The sequence below is a fragment of the Prionailurus bengalensis genome, chromosome B1 (assembly GCF_016509475.1).
Source record: "Prionailurus bengalensis isolate Pbe53 chromosome B1, Fcat_Pben_1.1_paternal_pri, whole genome shotgun sequence".
Classification (NCBI taxonomy): Eukaryota; Metazoa; Chordata; class Mammalia; order Carnivora; family Felidae; genus Prionailurus; species Prionailurus bengalensis.
In genome coordinates, this window is record NC_057344.1 from 126,645,462 (window position 1) to 126,667,606 (window position 22,145).

The 22,145-nt window shown below is 42.0% G+C and overlaps 2 protein-coding genes across 3 annotated transcripts in view; one reads left to right on the forward strand and one right to left on the reverse strand.

Annotated features, from left to right (window-relative positions):
* The window catches only part of UNC5C (unc-5 netrin receptor C), a 357,267-nt gene extending 350,204 nt beyond the window's left edge, over window positions 1-7,063 (forward strand). Inside the window, 1 exon segment of the mRNA XM_043572041.1 lies at window positions 442-7,063. Coding sequence (XP_043427976.1) covers window positions 442-607 — 166 coding nt within the window. The 3' untranslated portion in view covers window positions 608-7,063.
* A 3,518-nt stretch (window positions 7,064-10,581) lies between these two features.
* The window catches only part of BMPR1B (bone morphogenetic protein receptor type 1B), a 108,255-nt gene continuing 96,691 nt past the window's right edge, over window positions 10,582-22,145 (reverse strand). For both annotated transcript variants that reach the window (XM_043572042.1, XM_043572047.1), the window contains exons 9-11: window positions 19,854-20,029; window positions 16,293-16,423; window positions 10,582-14,494 (exon numbers count right to left, since the gene is read on the reverse strand). In XM_043572042.1, the coding sequence (XP_043427977.1) occupies window positions 14,369-14,494; window positions 16,293-16,423; window positions 19,854-20,029 (433 nt within the window). In that variant the 3' untranslated portion in view covers window positions 10,582-14,368. The remainder of the gene's footprint in view (window positions 14,495-16,292; window positions 16,424-19,853; window positions 20,030-22,145) is intronic.

Sequence of the window (22,145 nt, forward strand, 5' to 3'; positions counted from 1 at the left end):
TGATGCTTGATGGTTAATTAACGTGCTAATCACCGCATTGATACCGAGTTATAAAGAGACCTCAGGAGTCCTTCTTCGTGGAATGTTGCCATCACCACCAAGCACAAGACATGGCATGATCTGTCAAAGATGATCAGAGCCTGGGTTGGAAAGAAAACATAAGTGTCTTGATTTCCTGTTTAGGATATGACCCATAGACATCTCGCCTCTTAAATTATCTTACTCAGAGTTGAGGTTAACAAAGTTAAACATCACATCTCCTGTCTGGGGCTGATCTAATTAAGCATGTGCTAGTTATTTAGGATGGCTCCCTGTAAACCACAGCTTCTCCAGTGGGACCCGGATACTTAAAAGACAAATGGAGAGACGGAAGGGTTTAGTACAGAGAAAATAGATCTGTAAATCTCACCATTCAGCACACTCTCCCATTCCCAATTACAGGTACTTGAATTACTTTGCTACCAAATCGAGCCCGACTGGCGTAATCCTGGATCTCTGGGAAGCACAGAACTTCCCAGATGGAAATTTGAGCATGCTGGCGGCTGTCCTGGAAGAAATGGGAAGGCATGAGACAGTGGTGTCTTTAGCAGCGGAAGGGCAGTACTGACTCGTGCTGGGACTGGAAATGAAGGACGGCAATGCACAGGGAGTCTGTGGCCGTCCAGGGCATCACAGTTGAGAAGGAAATCCAGAATGGACCCAGACCGATGAGTTTCAAAGGCAAGACTGCAAGCGGGAGAGAGAAGGAAAACATAACACAACTGCTGATACACGTGCCCACTTTACTCGGACATCATCACAGGAGTTAAGAACAATTGTGTAAATTTGTACCTTGAATTTAGAAATCGACCTAATTTTCCTCTTAGTTGGGCTGTATGCTGTGTGGTACAGGATCTTACAGTTTCCTAGGAAACGCTTTTTATTGCTATCCAGGTATATGGATAAACTTTCTTAACAAACCCAATTTCTACAAACGTTGTTTACATCAAATTGGACAGGGATGCGGACACTGTCCATGGCTCGTTCTATTTTTGTTTAAATCATTTGAAGTTGAAGCTGTGGACGGTTTGTTGTGTCTATTTCAGATTAGTAATTTACAGAGAAATCACAGACTTTTGCTACAAACTGTGTGCATCAAGTGTCTCAGATAATCCTTCCATTGGTGTTCCGTTTCTAGAACTTGTAGAACCAGTGTTACTGTTTGTATCAGGGAGGTGGAGAATCTAAGTGTAAAGGAGAAATAACTAAGACTCTTTATTCCTTGAGGGCACCCATCTGGTGCCCTCTGGGAACAAAGCTGTAGCAATGCAGGGAAGACAGTGATTCATGTTCAGCCACACAAACAAGCATTTCTTCACCACGTGTGTGTTTGTAATACGCAATTTGAGGTGTTTTTTTAAAGGTATCATTATTATTATCATTATTATTATTAATGAATATTTACAGGTATTCTAGTAAAAGGATTTTCTTTTAGCTTCTGTTTTTGTTAGCAGTACTGTTAGTATTTAGATATTGACTAGACCTGCTTCACTCTTCTGACATAAGGTGGGCGTGGTCACCAGTTTAATTAAAAGGCTTTGCTTCCTTGACCTTTTATCTTTCTTGCATCCTTCTGCACCAGAAAGATAGTCAGTGCTCACTGGCTTTGTCAGTCTCTTCTTTCAGCTTGCTCAGGCAAGGTCTTTCTCCTCCGAGTCTTGTTGGGAGAAGCGTTCTCTATTAAAGTTCACTGAATATTGTAGTTATGTGATTACACACTGACTCCCCCAGGATACTCTGTCTACTTTAGAGGCAGTGTGCATAGAGGAACAGCCTCCGAACTGGCAATCAGAAAACCAGTTCACATTCTGGCTTTGTCATTGTCTAGCTGTGCTACCTTGGGAAAGTCATTGAACCTCCCTGGACCTCAGTTTCCTCACGTGTCCAATGAAAGGGTGGAAGTATTAGATATTCTCAAGGTTCTAAAATGCTAGACTTCTCCTGTGATGTCTCCAGTCTCATTCATCAGTCTGAGGCCCACACTGGACGCTGACCTGGATCAATAAAGAGCCAGCTAGTCTCTTGCCCAGGCTACAGTATGCCTTCCAAATAGTTCCAGCTTTGAAGAGGATGATCCTTACCTGTAACCTATTTGTCATGCTTCCCAGCCTTGTCTTTGTGCTGCTCACCAAGAGGTGGCATCCCTTTATTATCATTTTCTTTCCTCTTTGGGGACCACTTGCCTTCCTGACTAGTTGCAAGTTATGTTCTATTATTGTCTTAATCAAACGTTTTTAAAATTAAAAAAAAAATTAACCAAAAAGTAGTCAAACGACTACTTTGTGTAAACTATGGTATTTCCTGAGAATTATCACAGGCCCTTGGTTTTAACCCAGGGACTCCATTCATTCAACAGGTGGGAAATAAAGGGTCAATAGCCCAGAAGCCAAGCCACGACTGAACAACAAGCACCCATGTGTATGAATCAGAACCTTCGAAACATGGCCGTGGTTCACTTTTGGGCTAGAGGTACAGAGGTTACTGACTGGCATTGAACTAGAAATCATTTTAGATATTTTCCTCCATCTTTACCCATATATTTCCCTTCTATTTTGGTGACTTCTTAGTATGCCCAAGATTCCTCAAGGCATCCTCATCATTGAGGAACTACTGATACCTTGTTATAGAGCCTCTTCTCTCACCGTTTTTGTTTCTTATCTTCTGTTTGGGGCATATTTTCCATAACCTGTCTCTCTCAGGCCACCCCTGCACCATAGATAAAAACATGTTACACTTATCGTGAAAGGAAGGGATTGCAGTAATAAATAAGTTCAGTGGATAATGTTTGTACCAATGCGTATTTGACCAAAAGATAGTAACACTGTATGCTACGTAAAAAGATTTTTAAATAGATATTTTTTTACAAAGAGGAGGACAAAAGATTGCTATTGTCCATTACTTCAGTTTGAAATAACTTCTCAAGATTGCTCATCAATACTGGTTTGGGGAGCTGTCATCTGTGGAAATCAAGAATTAGAAATCTGAAGGATGTTCAAAGGAACTTCCATGCCTAGTGGAAAGGAAAGAGTGGTTGATTCCTTGTAAGTGAGGTACTCATCTGTCATAGAACCTATGTTCCCCATCAAGTGAATGGCAACTCCCTTACGTACAACACACCATTCATGTCCAATAATTTTCCCTACGAATTCTGATTTCCTTTTCCTTTGGAGTAAAATAATAGCAGTTAGGTTGCTCTCAAACTTAGAAGGTCCAGATTCAACAGTTCATTTCATAGAGAGCCACTCCATCATTCTATGTGACATGTCCTGCCTTTGATTCCTAGGGTTTCTATATAGCTTGTGAGGAAGGACGCGCTTATTACTTCTTTGGAATGGGGAAAAGAAACCTATCATTTGTGCATAGTGCCATCTAGTGGTGCACAACGCCATCTATCCTAGTGTCACATAAAAATTCACTTAAAGTTGTTTGACAAAGGGAATTAATAGCTAAACAGTCAGGATCTTTAGGACACACGTGGGTAAATTTTCACTTCAAATCTATAGTTTTCTTATTGTCACACTTCTTTACTTAAATCACCCATAAAAATTCCATGTCATTATGAGGCTAGTACACCAACTCTTTCACACACGGTATGTCTCAAGTTGGTTTGGGGTAATAGGAATGATAGAAATACATAAATCTCTGTATAAAACAGTTTTTGAAGAGTTGTCATGTTTAACATTTACATTTTTTATTGAGATTTGGATGTTTTAAATCTCCTACATTAGTTTTCTAATATTTATTTTTGGAAATGTAAGAAGAATCCGCTTACAAATAAGTTTTATATATGCAAATGACAGAACTGTGTCTAAGGAAGGGAGATTTGTGACTGGTAACCAGGACTGGAAGGAAGATTCCTTTCTGCTGAATGTGGGTGTCTAAAGGCAGAGGTCTCATCCCATTTTCATTTTATTCTCACCACATTCATTCAGATTTCCTTAGAGTGATCTGGAAGGAATAGAAACTGGATTCAGTACTGGTAACTGGACACAGGGTGATGACAAACATGTAACAGAGAACAGCCTTTTCACAAACTGTGTGGACACCAATGTGGACACTCACCTCTGCTACAAGGAAAAAATCCCCATCCTCAGATGACTTCTTCAAAGGCAGGGCAATATTTTGGGTGAGGTGTCCAATACTCAACTGTAAAACCATTACCCATTTTCATATGTACTATTATTTTAGAGATATTACTCTCTTAACTTTCAAACAGTAGAGCCATTCTTTAGGAAGAAGTCATGGAGACTGAGTTTAGGACACTCTGGAAATTAGATACTCTGTAATTTTTTTTAAGATATTTATTTCTCATGTAAGTTAGATACCTTCAAAGTAAGCATTCAGATGGTGGAATCAAGACTTTTTACTTCTGGAGAGAAGCAAACGAGGCTCTCGTCCTTTGTATCCCCATGTGTATGACTGTCAGGAACACAGCAGATATGCTTTCGGTCCACTTCTGTCATCCACGTATGAGGAAGGGAGCCAGTAAGGTGATCACTAACTTCCTAGAATTCACAAGCCTTTGCCAATATATGGTCTGCCCCCATGGGGTCAAGCAAATAAAAACTATATAAGGACCTGCAAGAGAGTGTAAAGAATGTAGAAGAAGTTTACATGTTGAATTTTCAGTCTTGAAGTTGAATGTGAGTTTTCTTTAGCTTTTGCTGAGCAGTTGCTCTGGACAAGTTATCTGTTTCACATAGAGACCTCAGTACAAGTCCAAGGCCAATGAGGGAAGGGATGACCATGGAAACAGCTGAAATGAAACTGGGTTTTATCCATCTTCTTTGAGAATAGAGGAGTTTTTGTGAATCAGAATGTTGTTGCTTAAAGCCAATTATTTGTAAAGATGATAGTGGTCAATGAGCATTAGATTTTATAGATCCAATAAGGAAAATATTTTTATTATTATCTCAAGGTAATAAGACATTTTTTTTACCTTCCGAGTGCCTCATAGGACCAACTATTACACTTTGGGTTTTTTGTTTTTGTGTGTTTTTTTTTACCCTTGTTGAACTAATGTTGAATGAAATCCTTAGAACTTTGACTCTGTGCAATGAAGTGCTGTTTCTCTACCTTAAGAAATATATTTGTATAATCTCTGGCTGTAATGATCACTTTCAAAGATTTCCCTTGCATTCTCTAATGATTTTTTCAATGGAATAAGTCATAAGGGGAATAAATATATTGCAACCAATGTTAATTTAAACCTGTGTCCATACAGGTCAAGTTAGCCAAATGGAGTCATAAGTATTTCCGGAATTCATGTCTAAAACCTGCTATTTTGGAAAGGCAGGGGTGGGGGGAGGGGGGAATGGCAACGTATGTCACTGGGTAGGCTTTCCCTGTGAACTAACAACTTTCTGATCCTTCAGGCTTACTGGCCTTGTGCTTGCCCCCATTTTCAGAAATCCTACTTAAAAAAAAAAAATCTGTCTTCAGGAGAGTTCAGGGCTCCCAGCTTTTCCGGTAGGCTTGTCCCCTCCTCCTATTGATTTGTGGTGGGATACTAATGAGCTCATTCAACCAAATGTAACATATGCTCCTCAACTGATTTTAGAATGGCTGAGGGAGGCATCACCAAGACAAACCACCAGGAACTCCACAAATGTGCTGGTACACAAACCCCAGCAACCGTAAAGAACTCACTGTTGGTAAGAGGCTGTTTCCCAGCCAGCTGTACACTTAGACTCTCGGGGATTGAAGAGATCTTCCAGAATCCAAAGTTGGGAATCTCTGCAGAATGTCGCAAGAGTTGTGGCCGGTACACCAGTTGTTCAGAAGACAACGAGGAAGCTGCCCTGAGACACAGTCAGCTGCCCACCAGCCAAAGTATTTGGTACTGTATACCAGCCTCTTAGCATGCCATTTGAGATTTGTGCCTCGGCAATATTGTAAATTGCCGAAGGCCATCACCCTTCAGGGCCCATTATAAATATTCTCAAATTCTATGTGTCATCCTTCAATTCCAAAGATCTGTTGGAATTGGGGCTATCAGAGCCGCTGTTGAGCCTGATGGCGCTGACCCAGGGTGCAGTAACCCTCATTTCTGGAGTTCAGAATGTGAATCATAGGCCGGTATCTCTGAGCGGTAGCCTAGGAGTTGAGCCATTGACCTCTGCCCCTAGGCACGATGGTGAGGCAATATCCAAGAATCGTGACGTGAGCTATCTTCTCCATGCTAAAACAAACCTGTTTTAGAACAGCTTAAAAGAGCAAGAAATCTACAGCCAGTGGAAAATGCCTTTGCCTTTTTATACTCTTAAAGTCTCATATGACGCCTGTAATCCTAGGGGCTTAAGTTCAAGTGCGTACCCCTCCAGGCCTTGGGAAAGAGGACAGCAATCAGAACAAGCTGAGTGGTTTGCGTTCTCCCCCTCACTCTTCCCTCGATCTGCTATTGGTACCGAAGCCTTCGCCCTCCAGACAGAATGCATTCAGCCAATTGCAGGGAATATCATCACTGTGTGTGTGTTGGGTGTCAGTGTTGTACATGTTCACCGAGTTTAACGTTGAGCTGTAGCAAGTTGGTGACCTTCCGCTTCGCTCTTTCTAAAGAAGACAGGCAGTGTTTGTCAGAGAGAAATCCCCAGCAGTCTGTGTTGAAGAGCCTGTGTCATCCACCTGCTGTTCCCTTTGGAACAGTTCAACTGCAGAAGTGTCGGATTGAGATTTTGTGCTTTGTCATTTTTCTTTTGGAAACACGACAACACAACTTTGGCTTTTCAGATACGGAACACTTCTTTTGTTGTGGAGTTCCCTCTTGCTGTATCTTCTATGCAATTCCTTTTCTAGAAAACCCCTGGTGGAGGAGTGCTCTCTGGGCACCCCGTCCACCATGCCGCTATGTGGTGAAGGTGAGGGATGCCAGCTCTGGGTGTGCCTCTTCTCTCTCCCTGCTGCCTCTCCCCGTTTTTCCTGCAGTCCCTTGGTTTGTAAATTGCCTGCATTTATTCTGTCAGCCAACATGTACAAAATGTAAGAAAGAATTTTTAAACAGGTAATAAATTATATTTATAAGCAACAGAGTGCTACCTCCTTTGTTTCTTCATAACAAAACACTCCTGTGTGAAGGGTCACCCTGCGTTTCTTTCGGACAGAAAAGCCCCTGGAGTCCGCAAGGATGGTAATCACAGCCTCCCTTGGGGACAGGATGAAGGTTCTGGAATCAGTGTTTCTCAAGCCTCTCTGCACATTATAATCACCTGAGTAGCTTTAAAAACCACTAGTGCCTGGAGGTGCCTGGGTGGCTCAGTTGATTAAGTGCCATACTCTTGATTTCAGCTCAGGTCATGATACCACAGTCATGGGACCAAGCCCCGTGTTGGGCTCCGCGCTGAGTGTGGAGCCCACTTAAGATTTATATTCCCTCTCTCTCTCTCCCTCTCTCTTCTCCTCCCCGTCTCAAGCTCGCTGTCAAAACACACAAACACACCCCTAGTACCTGACTCCCGACCCTAGAGGTTCTGATTTTATAGGTCTAGGGTGTGGCCCGGTTGTTGAGAGCTTTTTAACGGCCCCCAGGTGATAGTGGTGAGCAGTAAATGGGGAGAGCCAGTCTTAGAGCAGCATCAGAAGGCCCTGGGGACCTTGTGGATAAAAAGAATATGGGGCTCTACCCTGAGAGACCTGATTTTAAATGAAATCAGTTGTTTGCAAACAACTACGCTAATTGGTAGGGCATGAAAGATGAGCCCGGTAACCCAGGATGCCCAGAGCTATGGCAAATGCCACCGGTACAGGACACCCGGTCACCCCTTTAGAGCGAGCCAGCAGAAGGCTCCAAGCGTGCGGTGGATGATGGCCATGAAACGAGTGGAATCAAAGGCGGCTCCTCCCTTAGCGAGAGAACTACTTGGAGCCGTGTCCTTGGACAGACCGCAATCTGCCCACCCCTGCTCAGGTGGGATCACAGGAGTGGATGACAATTGTACCAATGCTGAGAAAACGCCCCCTCCTGAGGCCTGGGAGACAGTGATTTCAGACAGATTTAAAGCTGGAGTCACAAACTCAAATGTTTGTCGGGACTAAGGAAGTAGTGACTGTGTGTAGAACTGGAACCTCGGGAAAAGAAAAGGCAGAAGTGGGTTCTATGGCTGGACTAGAGATTTCAACTCCATCCAAAGATGAAAATACAGGGGCACCCGGGTGGCTCAGTCGGTTGAGCACCTGACTTCAGCTCAGGTTCATGAGTTTGAGCCCCGCATCGGGCTCGCTGCTGTCAGCGCAGAGCCCGCTTCGGATCCTCTGTTCCCCCCTCTCTGTGCCCCTCCCCCGCTTGCACTTCCTCAAAACTAAACAGACACTTAAAAAATAAAGATGAAAACACAATTAAAGAATCAAACGGTACTTCTCAAAGAAACGCACAGGGTGGTAAGACTCCCCCATGCCGTCCACTGACCCCTACTCTGGAGCGTTGGTAGCTGGGATCCCTGTTGGGAAAGCTGAGCCTACGAGAGCTACCAAATGAGTCTGTGAGGGCGCTGACATGCGACCTGGGCTGGGGACACTACGGAGCTCTCTAAGGCTCCCGCTGTATCTGTCCTTCTGGGCCAGCACACAGGCACCAGGCAAAGAACCTTCTTCTGTCCCAGGGGTCCTGCAGCTCAGAACCTAGGGTAGAAATTACTTTCCAGAAACAAAAGTCCTTCTAAGAGTGGGGTTGTAACAAATGACTTGTGCCAAGAGAAGGTTCTGTTCTCCTGAGCTGGGATTTACTACCCATCTCCCTTCAAGTCCCACGAACGGCCATAGCATATAGAAGTGGGGCACAGAGAGGGGCGAAGAGGTGTGCCCACAGTGAATTGTGACTTCTTTAAACATCGCTAGCTTATATCCTGTTGAACTCACGTCGGTGAGGAAAAGCTTCTGCTGCGTGCTGGGTGGGGCCTTCACGTACCTCACAAATTCATCTCATGTGCTTCTCATGAGAGCCCTAAGCAGTTGGGTATTTTTATCCCATATACAGGGGAGAAAACGGTGCTCAGATTCTATACTTCCACAGAAGTGAGAAAGTGAAAACCACGGAACGTGAGCCAAGTCGATCTGAATCCCAGTGCTGGGATGAATTCCCTTGGCCCAAGTGCAGCTGGCTAAATGCAGCCAGTCACATGAACACTTTGGGGTCCCTGGTAACTAAGGGAGTATTCTTATACTGCCTGTGCCCAAACGATCCCGGGCTTCTCTCCTGACCCAGTCTCCAACGGATCCCCTCAAAACTAAACTTTCTACCCTACCTGCCGAGATCCACAGTCCAAGCAGAAATAACCCAATCCTTTCCCTCTCCCTTTGCACAGGGCTTTCTCTGGTCCAAGGGGACGCCGTTTCCAGGGCAAAGGCAATAGCCTCCTTCTTCCATACCCCACGTGTCACGGCTGGGAGGAAAGATGGGGTCTTTGTCATTTGTGGCCCTTGCATGGAACCCACTGCTTTGTGCTTCAGCCTACCAGGCCCGACCGGCCTCTGTCCCGACTCACTGCCCTCACAGACCATCCCCCATTTTCCTGTGGCCCTGGAGAACTCGGCCTCACAGCCTTCCTTTCCTTAGACTGCTACCATCCTCAGGGGCCCCAGGATCCATGAAGACCTATCCAAAAGCCTTACTGTCGGGTTCTTCTTTCCGTACCGACAATCTGGTCCACTAGCTAAATCCCTGCACTCCTGTGGTCACACCCTCCTGCCTGTCCTTAGCCTCGCTGCTCTCTCTCTCTGAAGCGTCATGTGGACTGCAGCCCCTGTCACTGCTGGTACACCACCCCAACCCCGGAAGGGTTCTCTGTCCTTGGACCTAGTTTCCCTCCACCCGCCAGCCGCCTCCTCTTCAATCCCTTCTCTGGGCCACGTCAGCCATCTCCCTGGATGGTGGTGATCCGCGTTTTGCATGATCCATGACTGCATGTGCCCGAAAACCTTCAACCCTGAGTGAGTGTTTGTTGCAGGCCCCAGGCCTACGCTTCGGGAGCTGACAGAAACCACACAGGAAAGTGGCACCATGACTTTGTACCGCCAGCTAATATTCAGCAATGGCTGAGCGCGGACTTCATGCCGGATGCGTGGAGGGCTTCGTCTTCAGGACGGCGTCACACGTTAGGTAATATTATTCTCAACTTCAAGGGACAGAAAAGGAGTCTCTGTGAGGTGCACACAGGTCTGTTGTCACACAACTGAGGGTATGAGAGGCTCCACACAGGCCGCCTGGCAATCCACAGACCACCCTCTCGGCCGCTACGCCACACGGTCGGTCCCATGCGCGAACCGGGCCCTCAGCGCTGCCTGTAACCATCTGGCTGCAATTTTCCACGGCGCAATTTTAAACTCACTTGTCCGAAACCCCTCACTTCCCTACCTTGCCTCTCGCTCCCAACAGATGACTGTGCCTCCTAATTACAGAGAAGACAGAAGCCATCAGACCATTCATCTCGCTCTCCCGCCACCAAACACATAAGCTTACCTGCATCATTTTCTTCCACGGCTGCCTCCCCGCCTGTTACAATGTGACATTTTCAAAGATGGAAAAAAGGCACAACTATAAGATAACAGACATGTTCTTTCCAAGGGGATAAAGAATCCATTTTATTTCAGTGGGGGGGTGGGGGGAGGGGGGAATGTTAAAACAAAGCCATATACAATTTGTAACAAATACAATTGTTTGTTCCCTAGTCCTGAATAATTACAGTATATACAAATTCAATAAGGCACTGGTTCCCCAAAAGAACACAAATGAATCTTCTTTTGAAACAGACAGACAACTAAACCCCTTATATATTGCCAACTTTTCTCCAAAAAATATGGCATTGTTCTTTGTTTTGTTTTACAAGAGGAATCATAATTGCTAAATTAAATCACTTCTGATGCCACTTCTTTCATTTCCACTGCTATGCGACTGAGTTTTCTAAAGAGATAGAACTGCAGAACTATTCAAGTTTAAAAAAAAAAAAATTGCTTTCAGTGCCTTCCCGCTCAAAAACAAAGAAGAACCAGAACAGACCAACGGCGTAAACCTCCGTAACGTCTAATGACTATGCATGACTCTAGGAACACGAAATTCTGTCGTTATTCAGTATTTCCTGTACCTGAGTACACAACAATCGAGATGTGTCAAGGAATTCCCTGGAAACAAAATCTTGGCATGTTTTCTAAGAAGCTTTATGTGTGAAGAATAAACAGAACAGTCACTAGTGGCCTGTGAGCGGTGCTGTCTGGCAAGGCCAAGCCCCGTCTCCTCATACACGACGTTCATAGCACTGTCACTTGTGACTTAACCAACTACATGCTTTCATAAATAAATATTATGTTTCATTTAGTACTTTATCATCCATAATATTTTACTCTCTAATCCACATAATGGAGTTGTGCCAGACTCCAAACTGAACATAATATTTATATATACATATATATTTATATAATATATACACACATACATAAACTATAAACCTGAACATCTTAGCATACAAAACTCACATTAGCTAGCAACTAATATTTTAGGATTCCCTTGGAGGGGAGGGAGTGATTAGAAGAAAATCTTAGTCTTTGAAATAGTCTTGAAAGGAAACAACTGACTACAGTAATTTTCAGGTTCCCACTTATTCTATTGAAAGACAAAACAAAAAAAAATAAAATTCACTTCTGAGCTACTAAAAATTTAAAAATCAAAAAGTATGATTTGGAAGTGAGTAGGTAGTCCCTTTAAGAACAATTTAGTATTCCCTAAATAAGGTGGGTTTGGGTAAGATATGAAGAAAAGTCTACTCATAAATAAATGCCTATCTCATTGAAAGACACTAACAACTAAATGGGTCTTTTTAAATATATCGAGAATAATTTTTAAATGTTCATAGTGAGTAAATCAGGTTGAGGATTAGAAAGCAAGCTATAGATTTTTCCAAAACAACTAAACAAATAATATAGAAGAAATTTGGATACTGTTTTAATTTCTTCCCATTCTTCATTGAAACCAAGTCCCTCCTACAAATCTAGTTTACTTTCAAATCATCACCTCCCCACAAAGTATTTTGATTGAAGTTACCTATGTATAAAAATTTACCAAAAATAACACACATTTTTATCTAAGAGGTAAGCCCAACATCGCTTAAATTTAGGGAAAATCAAGAAACACAACTGCGTCCCCACTCAACGGGCATCAATGTTTGCTTATTTGTTTGTAGATTATCTAATTTAGAGGCACTGAAGTTTCTCTCCAAGGCTCAGATGATTATCACACTTCATTGTACGCACACATTCCTTCCAAGCTATCACAGGGGATACAATGCGACCCAAGGGAAAGGAACCTTTGGGTTGCGATTCAGGTGATTTTAATCTCACTAAAAGCAGCCTTCTGATTACAATTCTATTTGGAAACGAGTGTTTTTAATCTGGGAGAAACAAACATTGTTCCTATTCAAGGGTTAAGAAAATCTTCGTTACACACAAAACGCGGCTCTAACGCACTGGGAAGAGAATGCTGACTACAGAACACTCTTTCTCCTGATGTTCTCCCAAACTGTAAGCACAGCTCACAACCACTCTGTGCTCTAAGACGTTTTCAGGTTGAACAAGTCACCAGCTGCAGGCCTACTCCAGAAGTGAGGAGAATATTTTCTCATTTTTCATGCAGCTGTCACATTTTCAAACACCCTCCATCCTTCAGGCACCAACTGGTGAAAATGTGTTATAAAACACTGCCCCCTGGAGTATTCTGGAAGGAACGTCGTGTTTAAAAAGACCAAGAAGTACTTCCCCAATTCTTTACTAAACACGGAGGAATCTCTAAGAAACAAAAGAAAACCACAGTAAGGACACCTAGACGGATACAGGCGAGAGGGGTGTGCACAATTTTAAGCTTTATGTTCCTGTTGCTGAGGAATATTGGCCCTGTCAATGATCTGACTCACGTTCCTCAAAAGTTCAAACCCCACAGAGCCGAGTAGGTGAGGAGATGCTTTGCACAAGTGCCACAGAGAAGAAAAATAAATTAATTAATTAACAAGTGAACTGAACGTCATGAAAATAAAATAAACTGAGTCAGCACTCTTAAGACGTGAAATTATCATTTAGGGTGAGTATGCTCGATCCATATCTATCTTAGAATAATAAATCACAGCAGCCATAATATTTTGTGCCCTCCACTTGCTCTCTTCTGCTGTCCCCTCTGGAGGTTATATTTACACTTTTAAATTAAAATTTAGTTAAATTAATATGACATGCTTTCTCTCCTTCCCTTCACTCAGACACAAGAGACAGACAATAACAAAAAGAAACTGTCATTATCTATATACAAAATAAGACAGGCATACTTTCCCTTGTGCTTCTAAGGCGGGCTCTCCTGCATAGATAAGAGAGGCTTGCACCCCCAAGCCTCATCTTCTACCTTACTGACATATTTTTCTTACAACACAGGAGCAAAATTAGCTCTATTTTAAAGAGGCTTGTTTATAACAAAACTGATGGCAATTTTATGTAATATCGATCCTTTTGTTTGAGAGATCAAAAACATGCATGGGTCAGTTCTCTGCACCTAAGAACAGCTCTGTTTGTGTTTAATGAAAAGGAAAGGATTTTACCGTGACAGAAACGCCTTAAAAGAATCAGAAACACAAAGTGGTTCTAAAGCAAAGCATCAACACTTACTACTTCTCACAGAGTCACATGAAACCTTCATTTGTTCCATATTGTCTGAAGCTACGAAGGGTCACCTGCAGGAACCCCCAAACGAGGTCCCAGACAGGTGGCATCTGTACCCAGGTGCATTCACATTGCTGTGGCGGCCCCTAAATTCAGGGCTGGCCAAAGTGGTCTGAGGAGGCAGAACCGGGGAGATTTTCAGAGGAGTTCCACTCTGTGTTCTCCAACTTCACAGACTGTCTCTTGGTTTGAAGAGTGCAACAAAATTATACTAATGGAAAAAGGTATTTTAAAACTTGCCTTCCGGCAGAATTTCTGGGAAGACCTTTTGTTGTTATTAAACTATAATAGTAAAAACCTTAAAACATCTACATTATTTGTTCTATTTTGGCAAAATTAAAGCATCTTTTGAAGAAAAAAAAAAGGGCAATCCCAAAATACAGGGCTTTCTTAGAAAGCAACATGCGTCATATCTTGAACAAGTTACCCAAACGGTTTCTCCCTCCTACAAACAGACACGGTAAGAACATGTTTCTGGGAACTTCTCTTTGTCCAGGCTGCTCCCTGAGAGGTGAGGCTGAACCCACTGGGAAGCAGGATGGTGTTCAAGGCTTGTACTGTGGATGCTTCTGGAACATCTTTTGCTCTGCCCACAAACAGAAGAGTATCTACTGGCTTTCTCAAGAGGTGCTTGTTTTTTCCCCTCAAATCAGAGTTTAATGTCCTGGGACTCTGACATTTTGGCTAGTGTTTTCTTGACGCGCAGGGCGGTCAGTCGTGATGCAGGATTGTGAGCCCAGCATTCCATCATGAGCTTTCCCATCTGCCTCAGACACTGTGGGAAGGGAAAGGAAAGCTGGAGTAACACGAGACACAGGGATTATCAGCAAGGTGGCCATTTGATATCTGGCTTTTGGTCTGAGGCTTCAGAAGTTTGAATATATATTTTTTATTTTTTTTAATGTTTATTTTTGAGAAAAAGAGAGAGCGAGTGAGTGCAAGGGGGCAGGGGCAGAGAGAGAGGGAGACACAGAATCCGAGGCAGGCTCCAGGTTCTGAACTGTCAGCACAGAGCCCAACTCGGGGCTTGAACCCACGAACCGTGAGATCATGACCTGAGCCAAATTCAGGTGCTTAACCAACTGAGCCACCCAGGCACCCTGTAAATATAGTTTCAAAAGATACTCCTAAAAGCATGTAGACAAAATTCCATAAAAAATTCTTTTTTTCATACAAATTCTAAATGACTAAAACACATTTTCATGTATTCCTTATGACAGTAGCAAGCAGGTGGTTTTGCTGATTGTAGAAGAGTGTCTTTGAAGTCCGTATTAAACAAATACAAAAATACCCAGGGAGTCTGTGTTCCACTCCACACTCCTACATTGTTTATAACACTCGATGAGCTTAAATCTTTTATCTAATTCCATACTATTCAAACAAACATGGTTATTCCTAAATCACAGCTGTCTGCTACAATAAGAGCATCGCACTTTACCATTTAACAAGATTAATGACCTGTGCACAGCCTCGCTAAAACTTTCTCCTGTGCCACATCAATTATTGGTCTTCCTGTTGAAAAGCACTATTTCACTTCATTAGAAATCTTCAGTGAAGGGATTCTGAATAATACCAATGCCTGTAACCACCTTCAAAATAACAGAACTCCAGGATCTCATAAAGTTTTCTGCATAGCTCATTGGAAAATATCTGCATTATTTAGCATTTCAGTAACGAGACACAAAAACAATGAACCAAGGATTATTTTTAAATGCACTTAACATTGAAGAATTAGTTTATATACAGTGCTCTTTCCATTTGTTGGCATTGGCTTTGGTACATGTTTGGTGAGGTGGGTTTTGGGGGGGTTGCTTTTTTTTCCCCCTGGGGATGCTTCAAACTCCTCTCTGCATGTTCCAGCCTGCCCGAGCACTCCAGGACTTGGTGAGTTTACAAGCTTGGAGCGTGGATGCAGAGGAAGCGGAGGAGGAGATGAGTCAGGAAATGCAAGGCCACCTAACTCGCTTCCTCCTTCTGAAGAGCTGCCTTCCAGACCTGCTCAGGTCTCATCACTGTGTCCTCAGAGCCAGGCTGAATATGGGTTTGTTCAGACTGCATCATATCATTGCCTGTTAACAAAGGTTCGTGGCACAGTTGGGCAGCTCAACTAAGTCAACTAGTATCCCTTCAGTGTAAAGAAAACTAGATTCTGCAGATGCCTATCTTTTCTCTCCTCAAGATGAGAGACTGTTGCAGGCTGGTTTGTCATGGAGAAAATCATGACGCTTTAAAGACACACACACACACACACACACACACAGAAAGAACATCCTTTATGCAAATGTCAGGACATCACAAACAAGTGAAATAATGTGTACCCACTGTGCAGGCTAAGTGTTAACCCAGTCAATATAGTTTAGAAGTAGCAAAAGCAAATTGGAAAAAAGAAACAGATAATTTAACATACTACACTTAGCTCCACATAAATGACTGCAGTGAAGCACCATTTTTGGTGCTTTGTCACCATCAAAACAAAGAAGGAGGATTCCTGTAGTGAATATACGGAATTTCAGCAAAAAGAGAAGAGTCTATTTAGAAGTTGGTCATAGCCACCTGTTTACCTCAAGCCTTACCTCATCACTGCTCCACCGGTTGGGGAATGAGGGACGTAGCTTCTTGATGCACACGATCTCTCTCATGTCCTCGTAAGAGGGGTCACTGGGCACCAGATCGTGATAGGGAAGCTGGTATTCTTCCACTATACCTGAAAATATGAGTTGTTTTTGAACTATTATTATTGTCACTTTCTATGAGGTAGATGTAAACGGCCAACATACAAACCGTTCTCAAAAAGTTCTGTCAGTACTAAAGACAAGTGTAGGCTGAAAAACTGCAAAATAAGTCTTGAAAAACTACATGTGCCCCAATGACACTTAATCTAATTAAAAACATAAATAGAAAACCTAATGAAACATATTATTACAGGTTTTTTCTAATTTCCCAAAGCTAAGTAAAACAAGCATCTCAAATTTATTTCCAATTTCATAAAGGGTCTTGTGTGCCAAATTAAAAAAAGAATCTATATTAAATCTCAATGCAAACTTGGCAGGCACCTCCCAAACTCATACCGCATAATATGGGACTGTTTCTATTATTGCAATATGAGATTATGAATCTCATAATACATTTGGCAGTGTGTCCTACTCGAACAAAACGGGAGATTTACATTTTTCTGCTTAATCATAAGAATGCACTTTTCCGCACTTAAAATTCAAAAAAATTATACACACCTAAAAATACCAGCCATGATTTTGTAGGTGCAAGAACTGTCTGATTTTTAATTATTTTCTCCTTTAAATTTTCTGTGTTTCACCCAACTTTCTCTAAGAAATGCATTACTTTGAGAAAAAAAGAGGTATTGAATAAAGGCGGGTTAAGATACAAATCTATGTCACCTTAGGAAAATGGCACTTAGCGTGAGAAATTCCGTTTCATTTTTCCTAGTATCTACTTTCTACCTTATTCCTTTTGTCCTTTAGAAAAGCAGGCTACTTATATCTTCTTTTCAGTCCTATCTGATTAACTCCTCACAATAATTACCAGCAGCCTCTGTCCTTAGAGGATACTGCTCTGAACACTCTATGTGGAGCACCTTTCCTCCCCATCCTGAATCATCTATTACAGAAGCGTAATTGCTTTTATCTGAACAAGATGATACCGCCAGGTTGGCAGGTTATCCAGTGCATCATTAAATTCGCTGGTGTTTACTCTGACAAAAGCAGGAGTCTGTGTTAGGCCCTTTCTTGCAAACTCAAACCCATATATAAACCTAAAGGACGAGAAGGTTCAGCAGTTTCCTCAGACCATTCCAGCTCACTGTCTTGTTCCTCGCTGAGAGCACAGAGCATGACTGTGTGTGTCGTCTACATTAACAGTTCCTTCCATTGTGTTTCATCTCTATAGGAGATACTAAAGGCACAGGGTCTAAAGCATAGGGGATGCTCACACTTCATCTGAGTTCTTCCTCTTTTTCTAATTCTTAAGACAATGGCTCTGGCAACACCTTGAGGGCAAGGGCCACGTCTGTCTTATTCATCTCATATCTTCCTCAATGCCTAATGTTGGTGTCGTTATCAACATGGTGGTAAGCAAGTATATGTACCACAACAAACTCAGAGCCAACCACATAAAATTATGAATTAGTCAAAGTCTATCTTTGAACTATAGGCCTTCCTTCTTTCTCCTTATATGCAATTAAGTTATCAAAACTTCCATATTAGCTGCCATTTAATGGTGTCTGAAACCTCAAAAATTCTTTTTCTTCCCAGGTTTAGTAGACCTACATCCAGATGTATCTAGGTCACCCAATAGTCCCTAGACTAGAAAGACAAGACCAAAACTTCCACCATCTTCATAAAGGAAAGTGTTGGAGAACAGAGTTTTGTGTGTGTTTGCCTTTCTGGAAAGAGAAAACAAACTCACTTATTAGGAACCCACTAGATACCAGGCATGTAGCTAAGTATGCTGTATAACTTATTAAATTTTTATAAACATGTTTGTGAGGTAGCATTATTACCCACATTATCCCGATGAGAAAAGTTGGTTTTGAGGGATTCAGTACCTTGCCCAAGGCCATACAGTTGGCATGGGGCAGAGCTGGGACTGGAATGTCTCTGACAAACATATGCCAATCTCATAAAGAGAAAAGGCAACATTTTAGTACCTCTCAAATCTCCATAGGCAAAGACAGACCTAGTAAAGCAATTAATACCGTGCTGCTTTTATAAGGCTAACTTGTTTTTAAGCTGAGAATCATTTCTCCTGTGTTCAGCTCACAGGCTTCCAAATACAGGTTTCCTGTGGCCTTGTTTGCTTTAGATGTTCAGGAAAACGTAATTAGAGAAGTAGTCTTGTAGTCTACTTACTACTCCTTCAACTTCTACAAACCTATCGTAAGCGTAAGCATAGTATTCAAAAATAGGCTCATCGACTCTTTATACATCATGAACCAAGGCACAGTTAGTTAACTTCTATTTCGGTTTGCTCTTTTCTTCTTCGTATATAATGGGAGATTTATTCACTATCTGGTTAGGAAACATTTCCTATGTCAACTTTCCTTTTTGCAGTTCTCTCACTTTAGAGGGAACGTGTTCTATTTTAAATTAAGCTTCTAATAGGCTCGGAATTCCCAGAGTGATGAGAAGGCATTGCATCGTGATCTTTCTACCAAAGTCTAAATGCCTGTTGATTAACTGTTTCTCCTCTATATTTAAATATGAATCCAAATATAAGTTAAGCCCTTACCAACCAAAATGAAAATTTTAAATAAGAGCTAACATGTATTGAAAGCTATTGATGTACCAGGAAGTTTTAATTCTCTTTAATTCACCTCCTTCTTAAGAAGAGAGAACTGGAATCAAGCTGAGTAACTTGTCAAAGGTTCACAGATAGTAAACAGCAGGTTTGAGAATGAACCCCAGCCCCAGTGAAGTGTTCTCCACACTTTCAGAAGCATGGGCAAACTCAGGGTTTCACAAAAGTGAGTTTAAATTGGCCTTGATGAGCAGCAGCACGGTCTCTTACCAAGCACAGCCATGAGAGTAACCATAAACAGGGTACTTGATAATGAAGAGCCTATGATTCAGCTTCTCACCTAAAAAGTGTTGGAATCTATTTAAAGACAGATGATGCAGCAGTAAGCGAGATACTACACACAATAATAATGCCTCTGAATATTTAGTAATGTCTTGCGTTGTCTTACTAGGGAATCCTTGTTTGTAGGAAACTTATCATGACCAGTAGTAATACTCTTATGCTTTCATTTCCTTTTGATAAAAACTGATGTTTTCAAACTGCTTTATGAAGAAGAACTATAGAAAGTCAAGTGTGGGGGGGAGGTTAAGAATGGGTGTCCCACCCCACATTTCTGTCTGTACCTTACTTAATCTGCGTAGAGGAAGCCACAAGGAATGGGGTATTGGAGTTGGGGATGGGGCCCAGCAGGTTGGTGACAAGAAGCTGGAAGGAGGCAGTCCAAGATGATTCTAAGACGTCAGATATCACTTCCTGGGGGGACTGTGACTGTATCAACCGAAACAAGGTGGAAAATAAAAGGCAATTGTGGACAATATGCTAACTCCGATCTCTGATCAGAAAGGATTTGTAGTAGATCCAACAGCATCACTGTTACTTACCTCCTGATACACATCTCCTAGCAACCTCCCAGAGGATGAGTCCAAAACTGTACATGTCGGCCATAATGTAAGACTGAAAGTGATTTCTATTTAAGCTCTCGTCCAACACTTCTGGGGGCATATAGCGTTTGGTGCCAACTCGGGTGTTGGGTGGTATGTCAACTTCATTGGTATCACTGAGGAAAAAGGAAAGCAAAGCCCTATCAGCACTGAGCAGGACCAACAAATGACAAGTTGAAGGGATTCCTGAACAGGGTTTTAGCGAAAGGTGGGAAGGGATAGCCTTTCACAGAATAACGTTTCCCTGAAACATATGTTTTGCCAGGAGTTGTATTATATATTCACACGTAAAGACCCAACGAAGATGGCAGAGTGAAGCTACGACATACAAGGTTGCATTGCCACTGGATCAAATATACACTCGGAATAACTGCTATATATCTATTAAAAATGCCTAAAAATATCTTCTTCCCCTTCATATTTTAATAGCTTTGCTCTGAAAATTGGCATGAGCACATGCCAAGGTGGTTCAAACACTCGTTTGAGACAGTATTTTTAAAACCAAGTGTTGCGAGGTTTTTAGAGGTGCAAACAAGTTAAAAAATGAGGGAGGAAGAGAACCAACAAAGACCTGAACATGTTTTACTCTGATAAGCAGGATCTACAACATGTGCTTCTTAATAAAAGGAGGAAAGGAATAACTGAACATAGTATCAGTAGGTGAATGAAAATTTCAGGACGCGATCCATTCATCCTGATTTCCCATAGATTGGGAGAAAATTCACGATGGGTGGACACCAATCTGTAGAATGGCACTTGGGAACCACTGCCTCAGTGCTGCGAGCTGCAGCCGGAGTTCTGAATGGAGATGTGTAAAGTCAAACTACCATTGCTCGATAGGCTGACAACTAACCAAGACGAGGTGTGTAAAATCGCGACCAGCACAGCCCGAAGCATGTATCAGAGGTTAACTAGTATTCTCTCAGCAGACACTAGTGGAGCTAGGAAGAGCAATAAACCCCAGTTTTGGTGAAGAGACTATTAAACAGAAAAGACACAAAAAGTCATTGTTAAAACTGCCGTTTGCGGGGGATCGTGGCTAAACCCGGCTATCTCCTAATTCCTAGGGAACGTGTTTTCCTTTTCACCACACTCCACTGACTCTCTAGCAGCTACGTGTTATTTCTCCTCCACGAGGAAGTTACACAGAGCAAATATCACATTTATCAGGCTGGGTCACAGGCAATAACGCCAAACTTGCCCAAACACTACTGGCTTTCAGGAAGAACCTGTGGCTTTGATCTCCCTGCCTCCATCTTTATTGTCTACAACAGAAACTATGCAGTGTCACTTGGGAAAATTTAAAGGGTGGCAGATGTCTCTCTGCAGATCTCCAAACTGTTAACATTTACTAAAACGCATAATGCTTCATCCTTAGAACCATTTTAAATTCATTTCCAGCTAAAAGCCTTAATATAAAGCTATTGCAACAGATGGGCCACCAGTATTCTCATTAGGCCCCTCAGGAACTTCTAGGAGCTACTGCTCTGAGAAAGCCTGTTTGTTTTTAAAATAAAAGTTAAAGTGTAAATTTTTAAAAATGAAAATAAATAAATTTACATATATATATATGTTATATAATATATATTAGTCTGTAATATAGACTTGGAAGAAAGTGAGCCAAGAAGCAGCTTAATGATAAAATGAAAAATATCAGATTTCAAAGATGCCACAAAAATTCCACTTTTAATTATACTGACATCTCTTCTGTGTGAGCACGTAGTAGGTACTTCATTAATGTGTTCTAATTTATGATTTTGAATCATTAGAGGAAGACAGTGGTGGGCCTGGGTAGAGAATTCTGGTTTCTATACAAAGAAACAAACATGGGGGCTGGCAGATGGAAAGAAACTGGTAAAGGGCCTAAATTATATTCCAGAACATGGACTGGGAGACGAAATCAAGACCAGTCTTATCATGGGCCCCACAAGAGTGTATCTGGGCCAAAGATATACTGTGACCACACTTGATAAAGATTTTAGGCAACTCCTTCCCATTCTTACTCTTAGCTTCTTGTGCTTTATTTGGATTTGCTAGGTCAGGAAGGGCTAACAGAATATCTGACATGGAGACAATCTATTGTAAACTGAAAGGTAATAGTCACTTGATGACAGAATTAAGATTTCTGATAGGTAGACTACACAGAGTTCATCTCTACACTCTCATTCCCTCAAACACTGAACAAACATACAATCAAGGATTTGGTTGGTCCGTCAGATTCCCAAAAAATGT